The sequence below is a fragment of the Fusarium solani genome, assembly GCF_023522795.1.
Source record: "Fusarium solani strain SB1 chromosome Unknown bctg00000004, whole genome shotgun sequence".
Taxonomy (NCBI): domain Eukaryota; kingdom Fungi; phylum Ascomycota; class Sordariomycetes; order Hypocreales; family Nectriaceae; genus Fusarium; species Fusarium solani.
This window is the reverse complement of record NW_027072152.1, coordinates 2,031,981-2,058,572: the sequence shown is the minus strand read 5'-3', so window position 1 is coordinate 2,058,572 and position 26,592 is coordinate 2,031,981. Positions and strand designations below refer to the sequence as shown.

General features: G+C 54.9%; 7 protein-coding genes across 7 annotated transcripts; 3 read left to right on the top strand and 4 right to left on the bottom strand.

The window, feature by feature from the left end:
* Positions 1 to 3,934: 3,934 nt before the first annotated feature.
* On the bottom strand, positions 3,935 to 5,918 carry MRS44_007699 (uncharacterized protein; the record flags this gene model as incomplete). Its single annotated transcript, XM_046269276.2, has 3 exons — positions 3,935 to 5,012; positions 5,228 to 5,370; positions 5,478 to 5,918. 3 exons carry the CDS (start codon positions 5,916 to 5,918, stop codon positions 3,935 to 3,937), a joined length of 1,662 nt encoding a protein of 553 aa, XP_046134295.1.
* Positions 5,919 to 6,997: 1,079 nt separating this feature from the next.
* On the bottom strand, positions 6,998 to 8,425 carry MRS44_007698 (uncharacterized protein; the record flags this gene model as incomplete). The annotated part of the gene is made up of 1 exon (XM_046269280.2): positions 6,998 to 8,425. One exon carries the CDS (start codon positions 8,423 to 8,425, stop codon positions 6,998 to 7,000), a length of 1,428 nt encoding a protein of 475 aa, XP_046134296.1.
* A 1,850-nt stretch (positions 8,426 to 10,275) lies between these two features.
* On the bottom strand, positions 10,276 to 10,503 carry MRS44_007697 (uncharacterized protein; the record flags this gene model as incomplete). The annotated part of the gene is made up of 1 exon (XM_065620625.1): positions 10,276 to 10,503. The coding sequence occupies one exon, from the start codon at positions 10,501 to 10,503 to the stop codon at positions 10,276 to 10,278; it is 228 nt and encodes a 75-aa protein (XP_065476697.1).
* Positions 10,504 to 11,158: 655 nt separating this feature from the next.
* On the top strand, positions 11,159 to 12,413 carry MRS44_007696 (uncharacterized protein; the record flags this gene model as incomplete). The annotated part of the gene is made up of 4 exons (XM_065620624.1): positions 11,159 to 11,453; positions 11,511 to 11,617; positions 11,717 to 11,860; positions 12,258 to 12,413. The coding sequence occupies 4 exons, from the start codon at positions 11,159 to 11,161 to the stop codon at positions 12,411 to 12,413; spliced, it is 702 nt and encodes a 233-aa protein (XP_065476696.1).
* Positions 12,414 to 17,199: 4,786 nt separating this feature from the next.
* Positions 17,200 to 19,884, bottom strand: MRS44_007695 (uncharacterized protein; the record flags this gene model as incomplete). Its single annotated transcript, XM_046269279.2, has 2 exons — positions 17,200 to 19,687; positions 19,748 to 19,884. The coding sequence occupies 2 exons, from the start codon at positions 19,882 to 19,884 to the stop codon at positions 17,200 to 17,202; spliced, it is 2,625 nt and encodes an 874-aa protein (XP_046134298.1).
* Positions 19,885 to 20,444: 560 nt separating this feature from the next.
* On the top strand, positions 20,445 to 21,946 carry MRS44_007694 (uncharacterized protein; the record flags this gene model as incomplete). The annotated part of the gene is made up of 3 exons (XM_065620623.1): positions 20,445 to 20,676; positions 20,731 to 21,168; positions 21,222 to 21,946. 3 exons carry the CDS (start codon positions 20,445 to 20,447, stop codon positions 21,944 to 21,946), a joined length of 1,395 nt encoding a protein of 464 aa, XP_065476695.1.
* Positions 21,947 to 25,139: 3,193 nt separating this feature from the next.
* On the top strand, positions 25,140 to 26,383 carry MRS44_007693 (uncharacterized protein; the record flags this gene model as incomplete). The annotated part of the gene is made up of 3 exons (XM_065620622.1): positions 25,140 to 25,430; positions 25,499 to 25,630; positions 25,682 to 26,383. The coding sequence occupies 3 exons, from the start codon at positions 25,140 to 25,142 to the stop codon at positions 26,381 to 26,383; spliced, it is 1,125 nt and encodes a 374-aa protein (XP_065476694.1).
* Between the last annotated feature and the right edge of the window lie 209 nt (positions 26,384 to 26,592).

The following is a 26,592-nucleotide window of genomic DNA, read 5'->3' as shown; positions in this document are numbered from 1 at the left end:
GAGATGTAGGTTTGATACGATCACTGTGGCAGAGCGAGCTCGGGTTGGTTTGCACCCGCGAGGGACGAAGACAGCTGACACTGTAGCTGAGAGTCTACTAGTGTCTGGACAGACTCCAGTCTCTCGAGTCCATACTTAGAAACCCGAGGTGAGGGCCGCAAGATGCCCACTACAATCATGGGCGTGTTGCAACAAGGTGTTTCCCTTCTCCGCCTGGATGGATTCTAACCCGAAGCTGACCCCAGCAAGGCATGCGGAAAAGTACATTGGCAGCCAGGTGTCGCCGCAAAGATACCTCTGGCATTTGGGAGAAAATGATGGAAGGAAGTCCAGTCCAGCACCCGCAACAAAACACGACCCCCGTCCCGTTCAAGCTTTGGCAAGATGGAACCTGGAGGCTCCAAAAACAGTAAAGGGTGGGGGCTGGTCACCACTCAATTCTCTCCCCGGGCCCCTCGACGCACTAGGGAATCACCTCAACGAGCACTGTGAATGGCCCTTGAGCCAACGCCCAATGGGACGGCGTTGCCGGGCGGAGAGCCCATCAGCCAATGGGCGGCGCCAGAGACACATGCTGTCCAACGAGAGTGCGAGTGTGAGAAGCTGTCGGGGGAATTGCTGGCCTGGATTGGGAGAGGACCCGGTCCAATCCACACTGATCTGACATGGAACGGCCATCATCAATCATCAATGCTTGTCAACAACAAACCATCGGCCATTTCTCATCCCCCATCGATAATGTCATCGCAGCGTCGTTGCGCGTTTTTTTGCCTTTGAAGACGGGCGCTTTTTGTTCCGCTGCCATGGAAACGCAGTAGAGCTGACGGATCCATTGGTTGCTTCACTAGCCGTTGCATCTTCTGTACGTCGAGGACAATCACTGACAATCACAACCAGCAACAGCAGCAGCAACAGTATCAGCTTCACAAGCCTTGACCCGAGCCTTGCATCCCCTGGTATTGCGCCATATCCCAGCAAGTCTCCAGGCCTCATCCCAGCCAGAAGCGAGTCGGGGGCTCGTGGGTCTGTGGGGCCACGAGCGAGGGTCAATCCACCCCTTGGTTCAAGCCCCTTTCGTCAGGAAAGACAAGAGGCTCTCGTGGCTCTCTGCTGCTCCAGAGGCTTCAGACATAGAGGCAGACACTCACTACAGTACGGTGGTTGCGCGTCCCGAACTCCTGATCGACACCTGAGCATCAGAACCGCCGCACCTCGTGCTTTGAGCCGCCTGTCAATCGCCACCTACACAGCACAGCGCGGCTGTTTGAGTGGGGAGGCGGCCACATCCCGAAAAATCGGCCGTGGGACTCGTAATTGTCGGGCGTTGGTCGTTGTTTCCAGAAGATGGAAGGCAGGCGGTCCCTTAATCATGGATGCTCTGAGCGCCTGCGGATCGGTTCAGATAGTACCACAGACGCGACGACCTGCCCTAGAAGGCTGGAACGAGGTCCTCAGCAAACTTGGGCCCTTGGAGTTGAACGAATGAGTTACCGACGCGACCCTCCTCTTCCGCCTTCTCTATCGACGGGACGCTTCTCAACGTTCCCTCTCAAGCCTGGACAACCAGTCTCGGATAAGCGAACCCCCTAGCGGACAGCGGCCGCACCCCCTTCGGTCTGTGGGAGATCGTCGGTGGCCCTGAGAAGAGGCTGTTGAGGGTCCTCCCGCCACGCGTCCCTCAGTCTCAGCTTTCAGTTCGTTGCGCTTCTCACATATTGGGCTGGTAACCCGATGCTGGGGGCTATTGAGACGGCCGAACCTGGGGATGTCGATTCCAGAATGTCGTGCCGGTGAATGCCTGGCAGAAATCCCCATGCTGGAGGTGATTCTCACTGCATCTTTCTCTCCACCGCCGGTCTCACTCTTACCAGGTTGCATGGCGTATCAAGAAGTTTGCTGCCTCTTCCGGCCTAGGCTACAGAGCCGTTGACTCTATTCTAACTACCGGCGGGCCTCTAAAGCTGACACTTTTCCTTCAACCGCCTCTTGCACCCTGACAAGAGCATCCCGCTAGGGCGTATTTAGCCAAGATATCACCTTGTCCTCTTGCCTCGTAACAGACGCCACAGGTGGCACCCTCGAGCGAGGACCAGCACCAAGGGACGGCCCCACGAGCTTGACATTAATAAACAGCACATTGCTCGACGCCCACACGCAGATGGAGCCGTCGTAACGGCGAGATTGCCAAGGGGGTCAGTCACTGACTGACACGAACTAGAAATGGGCCCTTGAGAGGCCAAGGGAGCAGGGGATGAGGCCTGCCAATTCGCAGCTTGCCTGGGCCTGCTTTGGAATGGCCAGGCCAGGAAGCAAGCCGGTTGCTGACATAGTGCAGGTTCGTTATTAGCTCATCATCGTGTTGGAGGAGACATCTGGATCTTGCTTGCTGTGACCCCGACGAGGCTGGGCGATGGGCCATGGCTTTTCGTATCGGCAACTTTGTTTTTTTGGTTCATCGATCCGACTCCTCAGATACGGGTTCGGGTAGAGACAGACCCTCAAAACGCCTCTTTCAAACGACACCCGGCGACGGCCAGGCCGTTCCACGTCATGGTCTCCGTGGTCGTGTTTCGGCCGTGTAACGTGTCGCCGGCGATTCTGCTGGCAAGACCGGTGGCCAAGAGGCGATCCTTGACGAGCATCTCATCGCATCGGAACGTCTCCCACATTCACTGCCGGAGAAGCTTGTTGTCGACGATGTTTGCTCTCTCTCCCCAGGACAGGACCAGGGCGCCTTGTTGTTCCAAGTTTCTCGCCATACCTGAGGACGGATGGGTCTCGTTCATCTCCTGACCCAGCAGGTCAGGTCCTCACACATACATGCATATCGAAGCTAGACGGAACCTGCGGGCGGCGCCATTTGGCTGGGCTTTTGCGAGAGTGAGTAATCTCCATGTCGTGGGATAGCTCCAGAATCATTTTGAACAAGCGGGTCTCGCCGTGACGCCAATGCTCGTGTCCACCAGTCACCACGTCGGACCTGGCAGCCCTGCATGCCTCCCATGCCACAACGCGAAGCATTTCATCTTGTTTCGACCTTTGAGCCCAGGAATCTTCATCTCACCCCTCGAGATTCCCGGCCCGGATTCCCCAAATCTGTCCCCAGCTCCGCCGTGCCCTATCGCATAGCACCACAATGTGACACTGACTGATTGGAGCCGCGGATCGATGCTTGACGCACACACATCCATCCCGTATGGTTATATGAGATGGATGAGAGTAGTTTGCTCTCGTCATGGCCCATGCTGCTTGCCCATGCCTTCTTCACTCTCAAGTCGGCCGCTCTCTATCACCTGCGACAGGCGTTTACCTCTCCCGCGCCGTCTTTATTTAGAACGCCACAGCTCGCCTCCCACCGGCAGCCCACTTCTGGCGGCCGATTGAGACGCTCCACGCGCGGCACCAGCGGCATTGCATGGTGGTGTCAGCAGTGTCATCACCAGCCACAGGCCACAATACTCTAGAGCTGGAGCCAAGAGTTCTCCCACTCTGAGTAAGATAGATTCAAGGCTGAATGCAACAGTCAGACAACGACACATCGGAGTGTCAGCCCGAGTCCGTGGATGGCGTTCAGTATTGCGTACCACGTAGCATCTCTGTTTACTTGATCTTGTCTCACAATTTTAGCATTTGCCCTTGTTCTCCCTGACACAGTAGGTGTCAAAAGAGTGTGGCACTTGCATCCCGTCCTGAGATGGTACCGAGTTCCTAGAGGAAGCCCGAACAGTTGTAAATCAGGCATTTACTCCCCAAGGGGCATATCTCACACGACCTTATTCCGGTCTCAAGGGCACAAGTACACACTCCAAGAGTTTCGCATTCCAACCCTAATACCTTGTTCGACTGCTTGTCTCATTCAGTACATACACATTCGGCCAATTATACTGCGCCAGGTCGTCACCAGAGAACAACATCACCACTCTCCCTCTCTAAACTACCTCGCAGCCAATGTCTCGGTCTCCTTCATTTGACGGGCCTTTTCTTGGCTGTCCAATCCTAGCTCTTCCTCCACCGCCTCAACGCCCTTGCCTTGGTGTTCTCCTCCCTCGGCCTTTTTCTGCTCCCTTCGACCCTCGAGCTTGGCCTGCATGCTCTCTCGCCATCCCTTCCCCCATCGGATCGCAGCCATTGTGGCCAGAGCTGAAGCAACCAAGTACGCGGCCGTGATGGTTGAGAACCATCCGATACCAACCCCCTCGACTGCTGGCAGGACCACAGCCGACGCCACGCAACCGATCAGGTATCTCATGAAGAAATTGGTCGCCGCCACCTCTGCCCCTTGCCCGGGCATCACGTCGATGCAGTACGTGTTGTAGGAAGGGAAGCAGAACAGCTGCGCAACGCCCTGCACAAACATGGCAATCACGGGCACCGGGATGCCCCCAACTTCCTGGTCCACGGCCCAGCCATACACCAGCATGCTTCCAGGGATAATCACGCCCATGAAAGGCAGCGTGGACCGAAGTCGGTCCTCCGGTATCCGGACGCCTCCTCGCTTCTTGATCCACTGCTTCACAGTGTAGTCAGCCCAACGACCACCGAAAAACGTCCCCAGCAGGTATCCGAATCCGGGTGCCAGATAGAATAAGCCCGACAACAGCGGGGATTCCAAGTTGAACCGCGGATTCAGGACGTATCGGATCGGGGTCAGAAGACTGTACATGTTCCATGTCAAGGATGCGCTGCCCACGGCTACCAGCGCAACATTCAAGTACCTGAAGAGCCTCAGCACTCTCATAGGACTGATCATGCTGAGGATCGCATAAGTCTTTTCCTTTCGGGAGAGCGACTCCAGGTCGTTAATCTTCAAGTGATGGGCTGTCTCTGGTACGACAAAGTACACTCCAAGAACTCCAGCACCAGCCAGCGCTGTCTGTAGCCAGAAAATGGTTCTCCATGACGAATATGTCACAATGATACCACCCAGGAAAGGGCCAAATGCAGGTCCGACCAATGTGCCGGTCAAGAACCAACCCATGGCTGTTCCACGTTCTGTTGGGCGATAGATGTCACTGTTCAAGTGTCAGTGCTTTCTTCATTATTGATGCTTACGAAAAGAGCAGCTGAGACGATGACGGCCAGCGTATGAAAGCAATTGGGGCATAAGTCCGATGTGTTTCTCAAGGACCCATGCTCTTCTGCTCTTAAACACTACCTGTCCAAGACTGACCAAGAAGATAGGTCCCTGATGAGGCAATTGACTTAAAGAAACACGCAACACACTTACCCGACACATGCAGGCCCAATGAGAATGAAGGCCGTTCCACCAAAGGCTGAAGCGGCTCGGAAGACGATGAACGAGGCCAAATTAGGTGCCAAGGCAGTTGCGAGACTCAGCAGAAAGAACATTGCAGACGAAGCCAAAGATACCTATATGCAATGTTAGCATATGTCTCTAAGGCATGTGGAACCATCACGGCTATCGGAGCCCTTCGAGATAGGTCCTATCAAAGGAGAATTGGAAAATGGGCACTCACAACTCGTCTTCCAAACACCTGGCTCATTGGTCCCCAAACAAGAGGAGACAGTGCCATGACAACCATGTATGCGGCATTGCTCACGTTAATGATACTGCCGGTGGTGTCATAGTCTTTGGCTACCTCTGGTGTGGCCGCCAGCACCGACGTGCTCGATATTGGCGACAGAAACGCTCCGAATGACAGCACAGCTACGATAGCAGCCTTTCGCGTCCGCGATAGCCGGTCGTATATCTCATCGCCCGCCTCGTGGTACGGAATCTGACTATCTGGAGCACCAGTCTGGTCCGGCTCGAAGGCATCGTGGCCCGAAACGTGAGAGGCTGCGTGGTGAATGTTCCCCGAGGTTGCGGCGTAAGTGATGTGTTGTGACTCGACATCTGTTTCCGAAGACGATGACGGCCTACGGCTGCTTGATGATTCCTCGTCCGCTGCCCTCATGATGACGATACCCTATTGGAAGTGTGCTGGGTTGTCTGCAATAACGAATAGAGGATTGGGTCTTGGACCAAGGTGTCTCAAGACAGAACTGGGCTCTGGCAAGTTCTGCAGGACATTTCAAACCCAGGAAAGCTCGGATAATATTCCGCCAACTCTCGAAAGACTCTGCAAACCGTCGATAAGCAAAAGAAACCACATCCATCCATCACACATCCAACCCCACACATAATGCGAACCCCAGGCCTTTTTGAATCCTTCCATCCGCACCCTCCTTTAACCCCCGGCGTTTTTTCAGTTCCCCATTGATCAATCACAGGCGGTTGAGCACGAGATCCACATCCAAGATTGGTGCGTTGCGTTCCTTGGATATCCACTTGGGTTCTGCTCGTCTTGCACAGATCCGCGCCACACCCGGTCGCCGACATCCGGAGTCTGAGGAGGCGAAATGTCTACAAACACGTTGTTTCTATACGATATTGATATCCACCGAATGCCAGTGACTAACAGGATCCAATTGGTCTTACATTGTCTCCAGAATCACACATATAGCGTGGGAAAACGCGATGTTTTCGGCTCATCGGTGGAGGCCGCGGTCCGCCGGCGCGGAACCTTGCTTCCGTCGGCCGATAGATTCGATGCCCGAGTCCCACTCTTTTCGGGGCGGCGACGGAATATCAATCCCAAAGCTCGGTACATTACTACACAAGCCGATAGGTAGAATGGCCATGACTCGATGCAACATTTCGTATGGGAACCGAAATTGATTAAAATACGTATTCGATTTTTTTGGTTTCCTTCTCCTATCATGGATGTCTCTCTCTATACACGAGTGTGAATGCGAATGCGAATGCTCAGCGCAGACTAAAAACGATGTGGTATGCCGCAACGCCAACTCCATCCAATGCGTGTCAAGATGCACCTCAATGCAATGCCATGCCTACCTATCCATGTCCATATCCCAAATCAGGGAACCGCAGTTCTAAACTCCTTCAGTGATGTGCAATAAAGCAGATCTATCCTCCACGGGGTATTCTCTCTCAGATAAACACATGTCTCAACCGCCTTTGAATCGGCCTTTTTCAACCCAGTAGCTTCTGCACCCGTTCTTGAATAACTCGATCCACCGGTTGGCTATGCCGCTGCACCACAACGTTCTCTCTGCCTCCAATAGTGACAATACGAAGCCACTCGGGAGCCACCTCGCTGGCGATGAGCCGGACACAAGCTGCACCCTCCTCCTTGGACACAGGCATGCGAAGCGAGTCCTTCAGCTTCTCGAGAATAACAGCCATTGTAAAGGCCTGGCGTGGCAGGGACATGGGATTCGAGAGGCTGAGCATGGAGATAGTGGCCGTTACATCCACGACACGGTTGAGAGCTGCACGTCGCTGAAGCTCAGGGCCAGAAGGTGGTAGCGGCTCATTAGCCTTGGCGAGCTGCTTCAGTCGAAGTCGGTCGAGAAGGCTCATCTTAGTCCCGTCAGGGTTCAGAAGGGGGCCGTTGGCAACCGCAGCTTGTTTGGCCTCCTTCTCCTGCTGCTTGGTGGCGATGCCGCTCTTGAGCTCTGACAGCGCGCGTTGTCCCTTGTCCAGGAGAGGGTTTGCCCTGGCCCCAGTGTTCATATGCGTGATGGCCACCTGGGGAAGATCGTTGAGCGAAAGGCTGTCCAGTGGAAGGTCGACATCCATGTCATCGGCAGATCGCTCGGTGCACAGTGATCGAAGGTTGGCCTCAAACTGCTTGAGCAGTCGCTCTTCATTAATCGGGTTGTTGTCGTGAGAGGCGAGTTCGATGCAGATCTTGTTACGACCATAGTCGGAAATAATGAATGGTGACACAGTCTTGTTCTGTGCCGAGGTCTCGATGGCGATACATCGCCGGATGTCCTCCATCGTGACTTGTCTCTTGCCCCAGGTCTGTGCGATGTGAGGAGCAACAGTACGAACATCGATTGGCGCATTGCTTCCATTGTGGGCGAATTGGATCATGATGGTCTTGACGAAGGCTCTGTGAAGGTCGACCATCTCGGCCAGATGGGGAGGAAGGCCATTTCCGGGTTTGCTCAACTTCTTAAAGACGCCGTCGAGCTTTGTTTGTACCGTCTTCCCTTGCAACTTCGTCTTGGAAATGATGGTTGAGTTGATTGGCTTGTGAGCAGCCTCAGCTCTCGAAGGCGTCGTCCTTGCTACTCGCTTGCCCTTGGCAACGGTGACACTCTTGGCGGGCGAGTTGATGACGGGTTCCTGGCGCCGACAAGCGCGCTTCTTGGGCCCAGAAAGCTCATCGTCGCTGCTGGGAGGAAATGAAAATGTCCGCGATGTGGCTTTGGGGTGGGGATCCTCTTCGACGGCGGCTTTTCGTTTCCTTGTGACAGTGGTCGACTTGGTATCGGCGATGACATTCTTGCCGGTGGCATCGCCAAGGCGACCTTTAGAGATTCGAGTGAAGCTGCTGATGGACTGGGTGGTAGCAGGCGCAGCTTGGTTGCGCCTGGCCGGTCGAGGCATCTTGAAAGCTTTTCTCGGGGATAGGGTAGGAGCAGTCGTGAGGGGTGATGGCGACAAGATACCTCAAACACACAGAAGGTGCGAGGCCGTGGTAGTTTAGAAAGGGAAAGGTGGAAGGAGCGATGCAGTTGTTTACACAAACGGAAAGATGCGAGCAGAATCGAAGAAAGAAGCAGACGCAGATGCAGAAGGCGCAATCGATCGCAATGAAAATGCCAAAGTGATGTCTTGGAAAGTGGAAGCCATGGGCAAGAGCCATGGGCCATGGGGGGCCCGCAAAGAAGAGCAGGCATGTGCGCCGTCGCCAAGGGGAACGTGAAGCGTGAAGTTCAAAGCGGGACCCAAGACGCGCCCAGACGCGTCTCGATCCGTGTCGTGGACGCGTAAAGTGGTCCGCAACACCGCGACGCACAAGCCGAGCTCGGCCACGCGACAGCAGCGATGCGGGTACATGTCCGCTGTGCCTTGTTTCTACCTTCTCCCCTCCTCCCGAGGAGACGAGGCTCGAGCTAAACTCACCTCATCTCCACGTCACTCCAGCTTTAACCGAATTCGCCAGCGTCGCAGTGCGGCCGCTGCCCTTTGTCTTTCCCTTTCAGGTGGCTTGGCTTTCCCCGGACTGATGCGGTTACGATTGTGAAGGTGGCTTGCGGGGTGGCCCAGCTAGAACAGGCGATAGTTTGCGGGAGCTCATCCATCCAACCCGGCCGGCTGGTAAACAAGCTTCCTTCGATGCCGTCGCTCCCTGGGCTGTAAGAAACGTTTCCTGTCCCGCGGCTGCGAAGCCGCTCACCCGGGGAAAACCTTGGGAGTTCAGCTTGTGCAGAATTTTCCCCATGGACAGACCTGATACGTCGTGACTGTCAGCACCACCATTCACAGCGTTGTCGAGACTTTGGGTCATGCCATGCTGTGCTACACACCTCGGCTCCTGTTGCCTGTGCCTGATATGACTTTGAGCCTCTTGCTGGATGATGTCTCATTGACTCATCAGAAACACGCCCAATAGCTGGGAACATGGTGTTGTTTGTGGGTTGGCTCACCACCATTCCCCCTCATGTCCAATATTTCGCCCACTCAGCTGAAGAATAGCTCGAATGGCGGTCTGGCCGTCTGTGCCCTGGACACACAAGACAAATCAATGGGAATCAAACGACTACCCGTGCTTCCCGAATGGCATGGCTTTTGGCTTTGATAGCTGCAACATGTTTGCAACCCTTGGTGTACTTGACCCCAAGTACACTGCAAACCCAGCACAACTCTGCAGAGGTACCACATTAGGGCACCTCAATTCCAGGCAGACCGCTCGCGGCCTTGGCTGGGACGCACAACTGGGTAATTTTCTTTCACAAGTGTGCCAATGAACGTCTGGCATTCATCATCAGCTCCCAAAGACATCGTATTCCAAAGATCATAGAGTACACACAAGTCTTGGCGACTGTTATTCACTGTCTTGGTGGAAAGTCATCTTCCCATAACTGTAAAGGCTATAACATACACACAAACACCTCGACCTTGTCTCCTGAAAGAGACCACATGAGAACCAACCCTAGATACTTTTGCGTGTTCCCCGTACCAAACCTGTGCGCCCTTGTCCGAAATGTGCAGCTCCTATCATGAAGGCCTGCATCACAAAAGCACAATCCTCCATACGACCATTAGCAGCGTTGCGCTGACCCAGACTCCAGACCGCTCAAACATGATATCGCAATGTCAAACGCCAACTGTACAAGAAGACAAGCATGGATCCATTACTTCCCAGCCCCCAGCAACTTGATACGTGTGGGGTGCATTGGGGGAACAGGGCGCCGCCAATGCTGTGTGACGCCTCCGTCCGTGAGACTTGCATCTCAGCGGCGGATTGACGTGGGCCAATGCTCAGGCCTGAAGCTGACAGGGCTGGGCGGGGGAGGCGCGGGAACAGTGTAGTCGTCCTCTTGGATGTGGTGAACGGGAGTTGAAGGACGGTTGTCCTTGGAGGTGAGGGTAGCGTTGATGCTGGTATAGAGATCCTGTGAAGTCACCAGCCTCATGCTCCGAGGGGAGGACTGGATCGAAGAAGAGTGAGAGCCAGGCATTTTGATGAGTGATGAAATCTGCAAAGTGAACTTGTCAGAAGAGTTCTTTCTTCAGGTGAAGTGAGGATGTCTTATAAGCTATAGAGGACATACCAGAATAGAACGGCTTGCGTAAACTGTGGGTATGAGATGGAGACTAGCCCCGTAGTGGTGCCTTGGTGATAAGCGTTGGGGATCGGAGATGTCGGCAGATACGAGGGCACGACGGTGGAGAAGAGCAGAGGTTTGTCGAAAGGTGTATTCTTTTTTGGTATTGCTCGAACCGAGCCGGTGATTAGAAAGATCGTAGCGAGACAAGTATGGACAGTGAGGATTTTGTGCTGGTAGTGGAGTGTGAAATGTTCAGATGGAGCTTGTTTGCTTGGGTGGAGTTTGATAACGATCGAAGACTTGGAAGATGATACAAAGGGCAATCAAGACCAAGCAGGATTAATATTTCAAGGCAGGAGCGTTTGTGAAGAGATGAAGATAGAGTCCGGGGAAAAGGGAAGAGGAAGGGAAGGCAGGATCAAAGGGAGGAGGATAGTTATAGCTTATTTAAAGGGAAGGAACCGGAGGGAGATGAGATGAGTCCAGTCCCATCGTCTCCCCTCTCCCGTCTCACTCGGAAGAGACAGCCCAACCTGGACCTGAACGAGCCAGTGCCAGTCCCAAGATGGGGCAAACAAGGGCGGCCACAACGACGACGGGCCCCACGAAAAGAAAGGCCAATGCCAATGCCAGTGACAACGCCAACGCCAGCGGCATTGACAGGGCGAGCCGATTTGCGTGCGCCTGTGGATGGGATGGGATGGGATGGCCTGTCTGCCTGGTCGGCTCTGGGCTGGTAAGCCGGCGGTCGCGGCGCTGTGAGACGGCGACCTGCAACGACTCAGAGCAAGGGCCTCGGAAGCGAAAAACCTGGGGAACAGGGCGGGAGGCACGTCTTGGCTCTGGTACTAGCAGTGCAGGTACCTGTCGCAGCCATACTCTGTACACACACTACTGCGTACACTCACCCGGCCCAGGCATGCACCAAGACTGCACCCCCCGGCTGCACTCCCACGATTTCCTCACCCCCGGGACTCCCGCGGCCAAGTTGGACAAGGAGCCTTGTCTGGTGTCGGTCGTCAGGGTATGTACGGAGCAGAGCTCGGCACCTTGATCGGGATGGCTTCCGTGGATCAGAGACCAAAGTGCTCATTCTCTCAATGTGTCTGACCATGAGCTGCAGAGGCCCACGGCGTGCCGCGACGAGATTGCGAAGAAGCTGCAGCATCCTGTCCCTTGCTCTAGGGCCGCATTCTCGATAAGCCTGCAACCAAACCAAGGCACGTCCATTCCCGTCAGAAAGCCAGCCCAACAGCAGCGTTCCGGGGTATGTACCGTCCCAGGTCCACCACCAATAGTTGCTTCACCTGCAAACTCACTGCATCACCCCAATATCATTGGAAGAAAAAATCGACCATCGAGTGATCGCGCAGCTCAGCTCCCTCCCGAAGAAGCACCGCGCTTCTGACACGTCGTCAGAGATTTAGGAAAAGAAAAGATAGCAAGCAATATTGAGTGAGGAAGGGGGAGAGGGGGGAAACGTCAAGCTTGTTGAGCTGGAGCACTATGGGCAAGCCCAGCGCCATACTACTGACGGTCTGGCGGTCGAGAAATGATATTGAAGCTCAGGGCAGCTGGTGAGCACGTTGGGCACTAGTGGATGCGCAAAATACGGATGGAGAAAGACGTCAGCCAGCACTTCCAGTGAAAAGCACCATTGCAAGCACGAGCTCGGCCACGAGGCTCTGAACTCTGGAGGACAAGTGGGCAACAGAAGGAACAGAGCACGAGCACCCGAAGTTCCCAAGCAAAGAACTGAGGGCGTGGGGGACCAGCCGTACCGGGGCCTTGTTTCCGAGCAAACATGGGTTGCCGGTTAAGATGGGTCAAGAGTGCCATGGGTGCACAATGGAGTCGTTTTCCTTTTCCTGATGCCTTCTGGAAACTCGGTTAACAGGGCCTAAAACTCTGCCCGAGTTAATGCGCTCCCATCGGATTCAAAGCTCGTGGAACCTCAGGCCGTTGTCCGCCCAATGCCGCCGCATCGTCAAGGGTGACGGCTTCAAGCCGGAGAAGACGGACGGTGGAAAAAGCAACCACTCAGGATTTTCATGAGAATGGTTACGCAACAATGAAACTCGAGCGCAACCCAAAAAACAACCTGGAAGATTTTTTTTCTCGTACAAGGAAGCTTTCGGCACTTGTCTCCGTTGAAAACGACTCTGCTCCATCGTGATGGCCTGATTACCTCAGGGCCAAGTTCGCCTAAGCAGTCTTCATTGGGCTCTTATCTTGGGTTTCTCATCTAACTCCAACTATGTTTGGCCCAAGTATGGGACTGATGGGTCCTGTTCTGTTGGCTCACGCATCGGTCAAGCCACAGGTTAAACCGACTTCAATCTTACCTGCCATGAAACCCTCGGGTCAATCGACATGTGTACGGCCCAGGGAGTGAGCAGGGTGACTGGACTGGTACGAAGGCTTTCTGTTGTGCGAGGTTGCTGGGAGGGAAACGACACAATATCTGCTGCCTGGCTTGTTCTCGCCAGCTATCTCCCCCCTTGCATGCTCACACTTATTGTGAATTACATACAGGAATGCTTGTGTAACAGGCAGGATGACATGGCGGCTTGCTCTGCCAAATCAGGGAGGCAGATACAGCAGTGAGTCAGTGCAAATCCAGATAGAGAGCACGCACATTCAACGGCAAAAGATGCAACAACGACGCAACGTCAAGACGGGCGGGACAAGGGGAAATTTTGTCCGAGGTCCAGGATACCCAGCGCACATCAAGCGGCTTCTCCCACACTCAACCCACGGCCTACCTCCGCCCAAGAAGCGGATCTAGGAAAGGGGTACCAGAAGCCAAAGTACTCTTCTTATCTGAGCTTGACTCGGTGGTGCCGCATGTTCCCCAGTATTTTCTTCTGGAAACTTGACAAAGGCGAGATGAGACCAGGGGTTGGGAAATTTATGCCGGGGGCCATTGCGAGCGGTCCGGGCGGAAGTCCAAAGGGGACAGACACGGCGCGTACCCGGGTCTCCGAGGGAGCTTGGGTGGGACTCCAGAGCTCTCAGGGTAAGTAATAATGACGATGGCAGCATAGTCCCTCTGGGTGGCATCTTCTAGACATCCCACGCTTTCTGGCTGTGTTGCTCACCGACAGACGGACTGGAAGACTGACCGACCAACTCTCAGCAACAGCGAGTGGTCAGCATGACAAGGACGGATAGGACGGCGCAAGATGTATGGGTGCTTTGATACGATACTCAATTCAGGCACTCTCCCAATGCTGCCTCCCGCCGGAAGCCGGACAACTGAGTCTGGAGGTGGAGCGCAAGACCGGTCTTCATACTCCGCCAGCCGCCTTCCGTTCAAAGAGGCTTGCTTGGTTGAAGACATGTATGTCACACAAGACTGATCGGTGCGGATACTCTGTTGCGACACCATGGCTGACCATGACGAGATGGGTCGGGTACAGTATATTCCCCCACGTTGAGCGATCCATTTGGTGAGAATGCACATGCAATCGGCTTGGCAGAAGACCGGTCAAAGATGAAGGTCTCGAAGACGCCTGATTATCAGCATCAGGATGCCCCAGATGTCAACCCGCGCAAGGTGCCGGTCACGCAGTTGCAGCGTCGAGCCCATGTCACCGCATCTGGGCCACCAAACTAACTAGCGATGGATGTCCGATCTCACACTGCAGCATGCTCACTCAAGCAATAAATACCAACAGTAAACAACGCGGCAGAGTGGCGACAGGAGAGCAAGCCATACAATCCTGGCAAAGGACGTAAACAGCCGCCTGCGGAAGCTGTTGGCACGCGGCCGTTTCACCGTTTCTTCTGGCTCACGTCGCCCTTTCTCTTCTCATCCCTTGTTTCCAATGCTGGCTGGGCCACACCCCTGCTACCTTTCGTCCTGAGAAGCACGAGGTTAATCCAATGCCTCAAGCTCCCCCCTTCTCCCCGGTGCCAGATCAAAGACGCAGCGCCGGGCGCAGACATGGGGACCATGCTTGGTGTCCACTGTCCCTGACACTTGCTCAGCGAAGAGTCTCAGGGAACATGATCCCCACAGTCACTGCAGCCCCTTGGCCTTCTTCAGCGTTCTAGCGCTTCGGCGGCCCTCAGGTGCCCCTGTTGAGTTGCCCGGTTCCGACAGCTGGGCTGGAGAGGCGTGTGGGGCGCCGGAAGATGGGAATATCGTGTGGGGATAAAGCCAGAGCCAAAGCCAAGCCAAAGCCCAGAAGGAGGAAGGGAGTGAGTGGGAGTGCGGAGACGGACGGGCCATGGATTATGGCGGGACGCCGCGTCCGCGTTCCTGGATTCCGGCCCTATTGCGCCTAAACTAGCCACCCCCTGGTACTGTCGAACAAACAAGGAAGGACAGCAAGCACTTGACTACCAATGGACAGGTAAGGCGGAGAAGCAGACTTAATAAACATGACCAGACGGATTCGTTCGTTCGTGAAGCCGCCTGGACAGCAGTTGTGTTGTGTGTGGGGGGCCGTACGGCATGACGAGTCAGGGTGCACCCAGGGACACAGGCACGAGGCGGTGTTTATAAGAAATGACAATCGACGGTTTTGCTGAGAATCGACAAGACCACCAAGAGCTTGCATCACACCCCGGATGCAGTCCGAGTTAAATTGGACCCTGAGCTTGCTTCAGGTTCGTACACGCGACAGGGTTGACAGGTCGAATCCATCGTTTAGAGTTGCAGAGCAGCTGCCAGAAATAGGGCGGGTTTGCCCAACGCTCAGCTGCTCTGCCTCAAACTCATCAATCTCGGGCATTGCGGCCTCTACTCTACACGAGGCATACAATGAAGCTGCCACGTAGCAAGCCTCAAACTGTCCGACGATCACAACCTCTTTGGCCTGTACTCGATGGGGCGGGACGCGTACCTGCTTGAGAGGAGCTTTCTGGAACACCAAGCAGCTTCGTGCTTTCTGGCTGGATCGTCGACATTGGATAGGTGGTAGAATGGGGACCTTGTCGGCAGATACCCGTAGCGGTCTGCGAGTTTGCCCTGTCGATCTTTGGCGGACTGAGACGCGATTCTCATCTCATGCACGGCTCCAGCTTTTTTTTTCCTGCATTCGGGGACGCCACGCCGCCGGGGTCGTTGCTCCCTGAATATTACCCCAGATCATCGTGCGTAGCGAGCCGTTTCGGGAGTCCGTGGTGGCAGCCATTCTGCACATCTTGGTGTGTTTATCGAGGACGTCCCAGTTGTTGAGGGGCTAGTGAGCTCTATGTCTTGGATACACTGGAGTTTGTTGATCAAGTTGCTCTTGCTTACCACTTCCTCCTGAATCTAAGACCTTGCAGGCAGATCCTCCAGGCGCTTTCGACATATCCCTGATACGGATATGCCCTGTGCCTATGGTCGGGATGTCATGCACGCCATTTGAGTTTCCGTTGATGACCATGGCGTCTCAAACGTTACTGGAGCGTTTCTGTTGCTCCTCTGCCGGGAAATTCCCTGGTGGTGACACGAGCCATCTCAGAGTACGCAGCCAGTTGCCGTATTCAGGCAAATGGCAGATCAGTAGCTCGCCCTTTTCACATGGACCCGTTGGCCGATCACACTGTTTGACTCAGTTGTCGAGACAATATCCTCCGGTACAGCTCTTATCCCTCCTTCACTACCTGCTCGATAGGGTTAAGATAGTTGGGGGTAAAGCCCCGACACGGAAAAGTAAACGGGCTTATCTCTTTTCCCTACCTATCCCGCCGGGTTGACAACGCCGGACGTTGACAGGGGGGAGCCTAGTTCAACCGGAATTCTGAGTTGAACGTTTGTTATCTTGAGTAATCCGTTATCTTGAAGCCACCAGCTTACGTTCGACTATCGAACCCTCCTGCCCCATGGGGCTTCTTCCCTAGCCAAGCCATTACACGGGGAAACTCCACGGGCGGCTAGCGAGGTTATTTCCATGTCATAGGCGGCCTTGGACGGATTAAAACGGGTGTGCTGGGATGCGAGTTACCCTGGATACACTCGGGGTCCGGCGGCTACCCCCAACTTGTTCTACTGTATCTGACACAGCTCTTCTAACTTTGTCTTTATGGTTGCCTCATGACCTCGTCGGTTGATACCTGAGCACGTGGCATGGCATGATGCGACGTTGGGGCTCTCGTAGACCCTTCCACACCAATTTCAAGTTGACGGGTCAGATATCACTCTCCTAACATTGGGTGAGCTGGCAACAAGGCGTTCTTGACTCATGACTTATCTGATTACCCTGGACCATCACCAAGAACCTCAAATGCGATGGGGATTACCCGAGACCACGGTCTTGCTCGCCAGTTGGCAACTTTATCATGCATAAGGTTGGGCCTCAAAGATACCATAATAGCAACACCAAGACCGTTGCCTGCCCCGGGAACTAACTAGACCAGCCTGGCCTCTCGTTCACCAAGGTGGCAAGCCCTGGGAACTAGCTCGAACCTGTCAAAACATCACATGGATCCAAAGGGCACCGGAAGTGTTATACCGGCCAGCATTGCCAGACTTGCGCCAAATAACATGTGTGTATTAACTCCGGATTCCCGCAAACAAGCATGATACCCATCGCTATGCACTCGGCGATTCTCCAACTCGTCGAGCCACGCCCAGCGCTCGCTCGTTCACACCCAAACAAGAGCACACCCTCAACCCCTCGATGCCGATGCACTGCGCGTCGCCGTTGAGGAACCCGCAACCTTGGTCTTCCTCCTCGTAGGCTGGTACACGTCGTTGAAGTTCATGGCAACACCCAGGAACCGCATGTCCACGTCCGGCTGGTACGCGAGATCGCCGAGGAGGATCTGCAGGCGGGTCCTGAATGATACGCCCAGATGCCGCAGCCGCTCCTGCAGGACGGGAAACTCGGACGTTACAGCCCCCGAGCCTGCTGTTGGAGTGTCGTCGTGCTCGTCATTGAACCGCGTGGTGCTCCGCACATCGGCCTCCTGTCGCCGGGTAAAGTCCGACACACTCCAACTGTAGAGTCCGTCAACCGAGTCTCGGTAGCTGAGCATGAACCGAAGGATCTCTCCGAGCTGCATCATGTAGGTCGTGCGGTCATCCTCATCCGCGCTGTGCGTTCGTCGCTTGGCGCCAAGTAGACCCTTATGCGTGATGTCGTTGAGATACCGTGTATGCGCCTTGATAAGGTCGTCCAGAGTGCAGTCCTCCTTCTGGATGCGCTTCTGCAGTTCGCCCCACGAGGATTCAATAACCTCAAATAGGATGTAGTACTGAAGCTGACCAACGAAGTGAATCATCTCGGCGAGAACTCCACGTGTCGACTTCCACGCCTGAGCGACGGCAGGGTCTGAGTTCTGGAGCACGCCACGGGAACCTGTCATGCACTTGCGCCAGGTTGACAGCAGGGCAAACTCCACACGCTTGATGCGCCAGAGGAAGTTGAAGACCTTGAGATACTGCCGGTTGCCCCATTCAGTCACAACAACATCAACAGGGGCGTCGATCTTGTACTCGAGTGTGAAGCAATCCCATCCGATATCACCGTGTGACAGTTGGAGCATTCGTGCATCCAGACGCCGTAGCACCTCGGGTGAATCGTACTGAGCATTTGAGCCTCGAATGGCGTGCTCCAACTGCGCCGTCAGCGTATGTCTGTACTGTGCTCCAGCAGGACGATCCAGGTTGGCAGCCAATGACTCCATCAGGAGGGCAATGAAGTCTCCCTGTCCCAGGAGAATGTAGTTCTTCAGCGCCTGCAGATGCTCAAACAGATGGAACTTGTTGGCCATCAAGTCAATGAGCCGTTTCATGGTCGTCTTGTAGGCTTCGTCGATCCAAGCCTCCAGCGTGGCCGTGTCGCCATACCGGAGCTCCTTGGAGGCTGCTTTGGAGTAGTCCTCAACCCACATTGCATCACCGCAGCTGTGTCGGATAAAGTTGAGCGACTTGCCGATCAGAAACACCTTTTGGGCAAAATCCTGGGTGATAATGCTCGGAATCATGTCTGTTGCGATCTCGTACTTGTCCTCCCAGACATTGCCCGCCCCCTTGGCTTTTGAAGGGTCCTTGTTGGCAGCCTGTTCCCTGACAAAGAACTCTTGATATGGATCTGATAGTTCACCGTCGTATATCCAATGGCGCAGGATGTCGTAGAATGGCCGTGTGAAGCTCCCCAGGAGGCGCTCTGCGAAAGCAGCCACGACAGGGTCTCCGTGAGACGACGAGAAGCTGTGGATAAGCGAGACGAGCTGGCCTCCCTTCTTCTTTTCAGATTCTTCAGCGATGAGACTCATCAGCCTGAGTCCCATGGTCGCCTCACGAGTCCAGACCACGCATCTTTTCAGTGTGACGCCCGCTTTCCCGATACCTGCCCGTGGCGCTTCCTCATCGAGAGAGACCAAAGCTCTTCGAATCTGTCCTTCTAGCGTAGCGATCAAGCTAAGATATGACTTGAGCTCACTGCCAATGGCCGCTCTCAAGCTCTGGCCAAGAAGTCCTCTGGCAGGAGTCTTGCAGAAGCCGTCTAGGCCGCGATATAGTAGCGAGGGCTCCGCCAAGGTGTGGAGTAAAGAGACGATTGGTAGAGGCAGAGTTGGAGGCAACCTTATGGTGTCTGATTTGGGAAACGGTAATGTCGTGGAAGATAGGCCTTGTAGTGTAAAGGGAAGGTCTCTGAGAATGACTGATTCCGGAGGTTCGATCTCTGAATAGTTGCTCGCTAGTAATGTCGACTTGAGAGAGACATCTCTCTTGGGCGCTTCGGGCCGTGGGTCCCCATCTTTGCCCGACTTTTTGGGCTCTTTTGGCGGAAGCTTTTTGAGTCCTTCTGGCTGGAAAGCCTCCTTGAACTGGTCCTCTTCTTGTCTAGATGTCTTGGTAGCACGCTCTCGGCCCTGACGTTTTATAGCATCGCGGTTTATGGCGTCTCGGTAGTTGGGCGCCGACGGCTTCACAGGGCTCAGCGGGAGGGGCTCGCTGGGGTCTGGAGAATCAGCCAGTTGGTAGAGCAGGTAGAGGATAGCCCACTTGTGCTCGAGTACAGGTAGAGAGAGCAGGCGAGTGTAGAGGTTCGAGAATCGGAGGGCTTGGGTGGGATTGCTCTGGATGAGCTTTCGCTTTATGAGGTCGGAGGCATGGTTGACGTCGGAAGAGATAGCGGGGGAGGACGGGCTGTGGAGGGCCTGGTTAGCGGTTGACGGTACATGATTAATAGGCAAGGCAGTTGGTTACCTGTCTATGATGGATTTGACAATTTCAAAGCAAGTGTCATGGCGTTCCTGGGCGACTTCTTCAGTGTCGTTGGGGTTGCTGGGCACGAGGTGGGTTATCAAGCTGTCGATGGCATTGGTTATGCGGTCGGGAGCCATGACGGCATCGTCGCAAGCGACCTAGGACGAGCAGGTGCAGTATGAGCGTATGGATGAGTTTGTGAGGCCCGCAAGAGTCAAAAATAGGAAGAATTGGGTTTGCGCAGGCAGATTCGCCAAATCTGGTATATTTGTGAAGTATAGAGTTGACTTGGTGCCGACGCGCCAGACGCGACAGTGAGAGTTTGGTGGTGCTTCAAGGCTGTTGGGCGAGAGGGTGCGGGAGCTAGAAAGTAGCAGCGACTCGGCACAGCGCACTAATCTGTGTGCACAACCATGTATCCACTACCTCGGCCATGCTCTGATGTCCGCCTCTGTCAGGCCTCGCGGCAAAAAAAGGACTACACTCCAACCATCAACCCTTTACCTCACGTCAACAGTTAGAGGGTGCTTCATCAACTTAGACACCGCAGAATGCGTTTCCCATCGAATTAATACCTCCATCGTGATCGCAGAGTTGCAGCCATTCGTTCTATCCAACTCATGCGTCTTTTCTCCGTGTCGCGCCGCGCTACACTGCCGCACGCGACGCCGCCGTCGCCTGTTCGTCTCCTGTCAAGATGCCCGACATCGACCCCGCGGCTCTGAGTCGCCCATCCGTCAGCCTCTCGACTCCTATCCTCTCCAACAAGACCCTCGCTGGCTCTGGCACTGGGGCGCCCAAAATCGCAAAGTCGAGCCAGATCATCCCTGCGCGAATTGACCTCGAAGCCCCGTACGCCGCCCTCAAGGCCGCCATCGGCAACGAACAATGGCCCATTTACAAGGCCTCCACCAGCGAGTTCTTGACCGGTAGGTGTCGTGCGCATTGCATCTACGGTTGCGCACACTGACCTCATCGTCCAGGACGCTTAAACCAGGCTGAATACTCGGAACGAATCGACCCCATCCTCGCAGGCCCCGGCGACAAGGAACATCTACATAATAACCTTATAGCGGCCATCTACGGAAATGTCACCCGTGAGATGCCCGACCAAGGGCTGGCTCCCTGGGTCAGCGCCAACGACAAGCCCGCAGCTACGACCGGGAGCAAACCAGTATCAGGCGATGCCGCCGAGCGCAGGTTGAAGGGAGATGTTATGCAACTGCCTGCGCGAGACCGACGGCGCATCAAGGACTTGGTTCACAATGATGTTTGTGCATCCCAGCCCGCTTCGTCGCACCCACTAACATGTACCAAGTGGGATCCTCACGAGAGTATATCCCATGTTTTTACAGATACCCATCGCAAGCCGTCCATGGTGATGGATGCTACCCCTAGCGCAGGGGTCATCAATAATATGAGTAAGTATCGGACATGTGCGCGCATTCTACGAGTCTCCTAACGATGGCGCAAGACTTTGACCTCGAGATTCGAAAACGCTATGCCCAACCCTTGGCGGTCGAATCCGGCGAGTTCCCCGATATCGGTATGATCTCAGGCCGGATGTTACCATTTTGTTATGAGGCGGGTCTTGTCAGCGGACACGCTGGAGATGCTCCTCAGTTTATGTCGGTTGCTGTAGAGACATTCATCAAGGAAGTCTTAACGCAGGTGTTCAGTCGCACACGGAGTAACGGACCTGGCGACTCTGGCAGTGCCGGTTTTGGCGTTGGAACGACATGGATACAGACGCACAAGTATAAGCAACAACTCGAGTACGAAGAAGACGCGGCCATGCGAGGCGAGATATCCCGGGACAAGAGCGGCCTTCTCCCGATCGAGTCCAAGTCGGCGAGCGAGAGGGGTCCTCTGGGCATGGCAGACCTGCGCCTGTCTTTGGAAATGGCCGATACAGGAATGGCACAGTTCCCGGTGCTCATGACACAAGTTCTGTATGGGTACCGAGAAGGCGAGCTGGAGAACTGGGACGACTACACCTGGATTCACGATCAGGGTCCAGAAGGCTACGCGGAGGGGAACCATGTGGCAGGGATCAACGGCGGAAGAGTGTACGAGCTCCCGAACGGCCACCCCGACGCCATGGACATTGACACAGAAACATGGTGGGAGGGCGCAGAGAACCAGGATATGGATATGCTGGATGCAGTCTTGGACTCATGCCTTGCGGTTGGGTCATAGGACATGAAACCCACTTGGCAAAGCCCGAATGGCCGTCCTGATATTGTTATAAAAACATGGTGGGAGGGTGCGGGGAGTCAGGATCTGGAGATGCTGGACGCAGTCTTGGACTTATGTCTTGCGACTGGGCCACGAGACATGAAGCCGACTCTCCAGAGTCCGGATAGACCCCTCCACACCGTGGAAATTGGCGTAAAGAGCCATTGGGAGGGCACAGAGAGCCATGACATGGACATGTTGGACACACTCCTGGACTCGTGCCTAGTGGTGGGTCCTATGGTGCAGGGCCAACTATGTGCAGCTGCCAACCATCAGCTGGGGATTTCGGTCTGTCGAAAGGCATGTCCGATGGATTATTTGATGTTAGTGCAAACACACTAAAGGGTACGAGACAAGGAGTTCAAGCCCCAGGTCGCGTCCCACGGTGGACACTGGATATGGGATTTAGGAAGAAGGATGGAAAGGCAAGGCGTGCAAGGAGCCGGCGTTTGACAGGCACACGGGCACGGGCACAAGCGTGAGGCCGCGTTGCTGGCGCCAAGCTTGGATTTGGGGGGATCAAACGGATGCATTTGCACCGGACGGCTTTATTCTTTGGCGCAGGGGTTTCTTGGGGGGTTTTGTTTATGGTTGCGATTGCGGCAACCTTGTTTTGTTATCTTTTGTTGTATACTTGTACTTGCTACCGAGCAGGGGATGATGATGGACGCCGAGCAGCGGAGCTGGATGACGGGGGAGAAAGACTTGGGGATGCGTGATTGAGAAGATGAGCAGGAGGAGGACTTTTGTACTTTATCATTGCCAGCCAGGAACGATACCCAAGCAGCTTTTTGAGGGACAGGAGCTGCTGCGTCCAATGATGGGTGGGGGGTTCACAGAGGCCAACCATGTATTACGTATGTAGCGCATCGTTGGCTCAAGAGAAATCAGTTCAAAAAGGGTATAATGTTTGCAGAGGTGAAGACGTGTGGCATGATGCGGGGGGTACGGCAAGGAGAAGAGTGACACGGCAGCTTCTTGCTGTGCAGGTTGGAGGATGGTGCATATTGGGATAGCTGCAGTAGCAGCAGCAGAGCAAGCTGCGAGCTGGAGGGACAAGTGCCGAAGATATGGTGTACCAAACATGACGAGGAGAGTCATGCAAATAACTAGGTAGCAGGCTGCAATGCATCTACAGACGGAGGCGGTCCACTCGAATCATTCATTGTTCTTGTTCAAAGTGGTGTAGTTGGCCGCCACCATCCGGAATGGGAGCTAGGAGCTCCCGGGGAGCTTACGCGGGGGCGACACGGACGGTCCCAGGGCTGATCTAGCAGCCCGGCGCCGTGGAGCCATCCGAGTCTGATCAAGTAGCCGCTCCCAGAGGATCGAGCATGAGACGAGCGAGGCACAGGTATAACACCGCCGAGCATCATCTCTAGGGAAATGGCATGCAGGTCTGGTCAAGGGGAGAGAGGTGGCAAGGAGCTAGCTTGGAGCCAGCGCCCTACCACATACCAGAGGCATCGTTTGGGTTCGTCCGCAGAGGGCGGCTCCACCGACGGGGGCCCGAAACATGCGTTGATTCTGCTTCCGGACGTTTTGCTCAAAGGGTAAAAGCCTTGGAGATGGAGCGATCACCTACTGTACCTAGTCTAGGCGTCCATCTCTGCGGTTGGCATCACGGCGCATTAGAGGTCAATAGCAGCTTCCCAGTCCGGGAGCTGCATCGAAGAGCAGCGGAACGGCCTGTGGAACAAGTGCCCGAGGAGCCCGTGCCGTCGACTGGCCCGTGCGCACTCGTTCTAGAAAGCTTCCCTGGGCGGCAACCATCTTGGGAAAGTCTCTCGCTTTAACTAACAAGATTCCCCTCTCACCTTCCCCTTCACTTCCCCCACTTCTCCCCATTCCGTCAGTCAGTCAGGTCTTCTCTTGCCTTTTGACTCTCTGCTCGCTCATCTCTTCCTTCTTCATCGGCTTCTCCTTTTACTCTCTCTCTTTCAACATCTCAAACTCCATCTCTATAACCTGCAGCCTTTCTCCTCGACTCCCTTGTTCCTTTGACGACCACGGCAAGGCGGGGAAGCAAGCGCAAAAGAACGGACGTCAAGCAAAGCAACCCAAGCTCAACCCCACTCGCCTTGCGACTTGCTCTCCTTCTCCTCGGTTTGGCCGCTCCAGGCCCATGTCATGACCCCTCCTCTCTCTTACATCTCGCCTCTTCATCTTCGCCTCCGGCTCTAGGACCTCTCGACCTCAGCCCGCTGTCGCCTACAGCTTTGATCCTTCCCCCGCCGTCCTGACCCGACCCCGGTCCAGCCCTCGTCGGTACCTGATTTCTAGAACACTCACGGAATACCTTCATCCTTCGGTCAAATCCGAATTCCTGGGGTCTACCTTGCTAGGATTGAGCGTGAGTTAACCCTGTTTTCCTGCTTCCCTGCGCCGTCCCGCCATCCAGCTTCGAACGTATCTCGCTACGCCACCCCTCTTGGGTCATCTCATCATCACCATTTGGGTGCTTCTCCCCTCAGCCTCAGACCTTGAAGGACTCGTTTTCAAGCACTACAGCCACCATCTGCCCCCCCTTCCACTTCCTTTGTCGTTGATGCTGCATGCCAAGAGTATCTTGTCTTGCACTTGATTCATCACTTCACCCTCCGAGCTACGCATAGACTTTGCAACAGGGTCCTGATCTAGGCCCCGCCACAACACGTCACTTTCAAGCGCGGATTGCAGCCCGCGTCCAGCTTCATCTTTAGCGCCCAGACCCCGGAGCTCCCTTTCCTGCACGGCACCCACCCCCTTGTTGCTTCCAAATCGCCATTGATCTTATCCCAGCTTCACCTGCAGCTTGTGCTGACCTTGGCCTAGCTTGTCTGCTCTGAAGACCGTCTACGAGGGTGCTTGGATAGCTGTAGGTTGACCTCCATCACATTTCTACCCCTCGCCTCGCTTCACCTGCCGCCGTCTCGCGAATCATCACAGCTTCACGCCCCATCTGCGATCACTCTCGGACTACCAAACTCTCCGTTTTCCCGGAAGCTTACCAAGAGGTCATAGGAGCCTGAACAACAGCTGTTCCCCTTTCCTTCGATCCCTCCAAATTGGCGCCGGCCTCTTCTTTTCTCGGCTGGAAAGTCGACAGGCGTCGTCTCGCACAACACTCGACGATATCTATATAAATACTTTCAGCCTCAACCACCTCCAAATCATGGCCGGTCCCTTTTCTAGCCCTTTTGGGGAGAATAGCAACCCCTTTGGAACAGACAGAGGGCAAGCTTCGAACAACTTGATGCATCGTGTTATCGAAGAGGATGAGACGGACAACATCACATCACCCACAAACCGCAGCTTTGGCGCGCAAAACTCTGGATCGCTGTTCTCAGGTCCCTTTGGCGGCGGCTTCGGCGGCGATGCCCCGGGCGATGTACCTCCCAGCTCTCGAACACCCCCGAACCCAGATAGTTATCCTGCCCAGTACAACTTTGGGCGCCGGACTTCAGTGTCTGCCGAATCTCTGAAGCCTGGCGCTGATTCTAATGATAATTGGTCTCCCCCTTCCACGAGAAGTCGGCCGACCAGCTTGAGCGTCTCAAGCGTGCCATTGAGGGCAACTTTCTCTTTAGCCACCTGGAGGATGAGCAGAGTGCTCAAATCCTGGGCGCTCTGGTTGAGAAACCGATACCTGCTAAGGGAATCAAGGTAAGTCGTGCTTAGCCGAAGATGAAACATGTCTTATTGACCGTCGTACAGGTGATCAGCCAGGGTGATGCCGGCGACTACTTCTATGTCGTCGAGAAGGGATCCTTTGATGTTTATGTCAACCCTGCTGGCGCTCTCCAGCCCGGCCCAGACGGCATGGGTAATCAGGTTGGTAACATCCAGGCTGGCGGCTCGTTCGGTGAGCTTGCCCTCATGTATAACGCGCCCAGAGCCGCAACCGTTATCTCTGCCGAACCCGGGTGCACTCTATGGGCTCTTGACCGTGTAACATTCCGGCGCATTCTTATGGAGTCGACGTTTGCTCGAAGACGGATGTACGAGAGCTTTCTTGAAGAGGTGCCGCTGCTGGCTAGCCTGACGCCGTACGAGAGGTCCAAGATTGCAGATGCTCTGGAGACCAAGAAGTTTGCGCCAGGACAGACCATAATCAACGAGGGAGACCCCGGCCATTCGTTCTACCTGCTGGAGAACGGTGAGGCAGATGCCTACAAGGGCAGCCCGGAGAACACGGTGCGCCATTACGTCAAAGGCGATTTCTTTGGTGAGCTTGCACTGCTCAATGATGCACCACGGGCAGCTAGTGTCGTGGCCACGTCGGACGTCAAGGTGGCGAGCCTGGGCAAGAACGCATTCCAGCGACTGTTGGGACCTGTGGAGGGTATTCTTCGACGGACCAAGTACGAGGGTGTCAAGTCTGGCGTCGAGGAAATGGATCCTCTGCATGCTGGATAGATGGGCAAACAACAAGATTGGTACGGACGTGTGTATGTTTATGGCAGGATGGTGGATGAGCAGAAGAACCTCGGTGTATGAGGGCGGTGTTTGGATCAAGCAAGTGTAACCCCAATTTGCCTCGAGTGGACGGTCTGGATACGATTGTATCCGAGTTGAGGGGTTGACGTGAGGTGACGCATGGAGGAAATGGACTTGTGGTTGGCGTT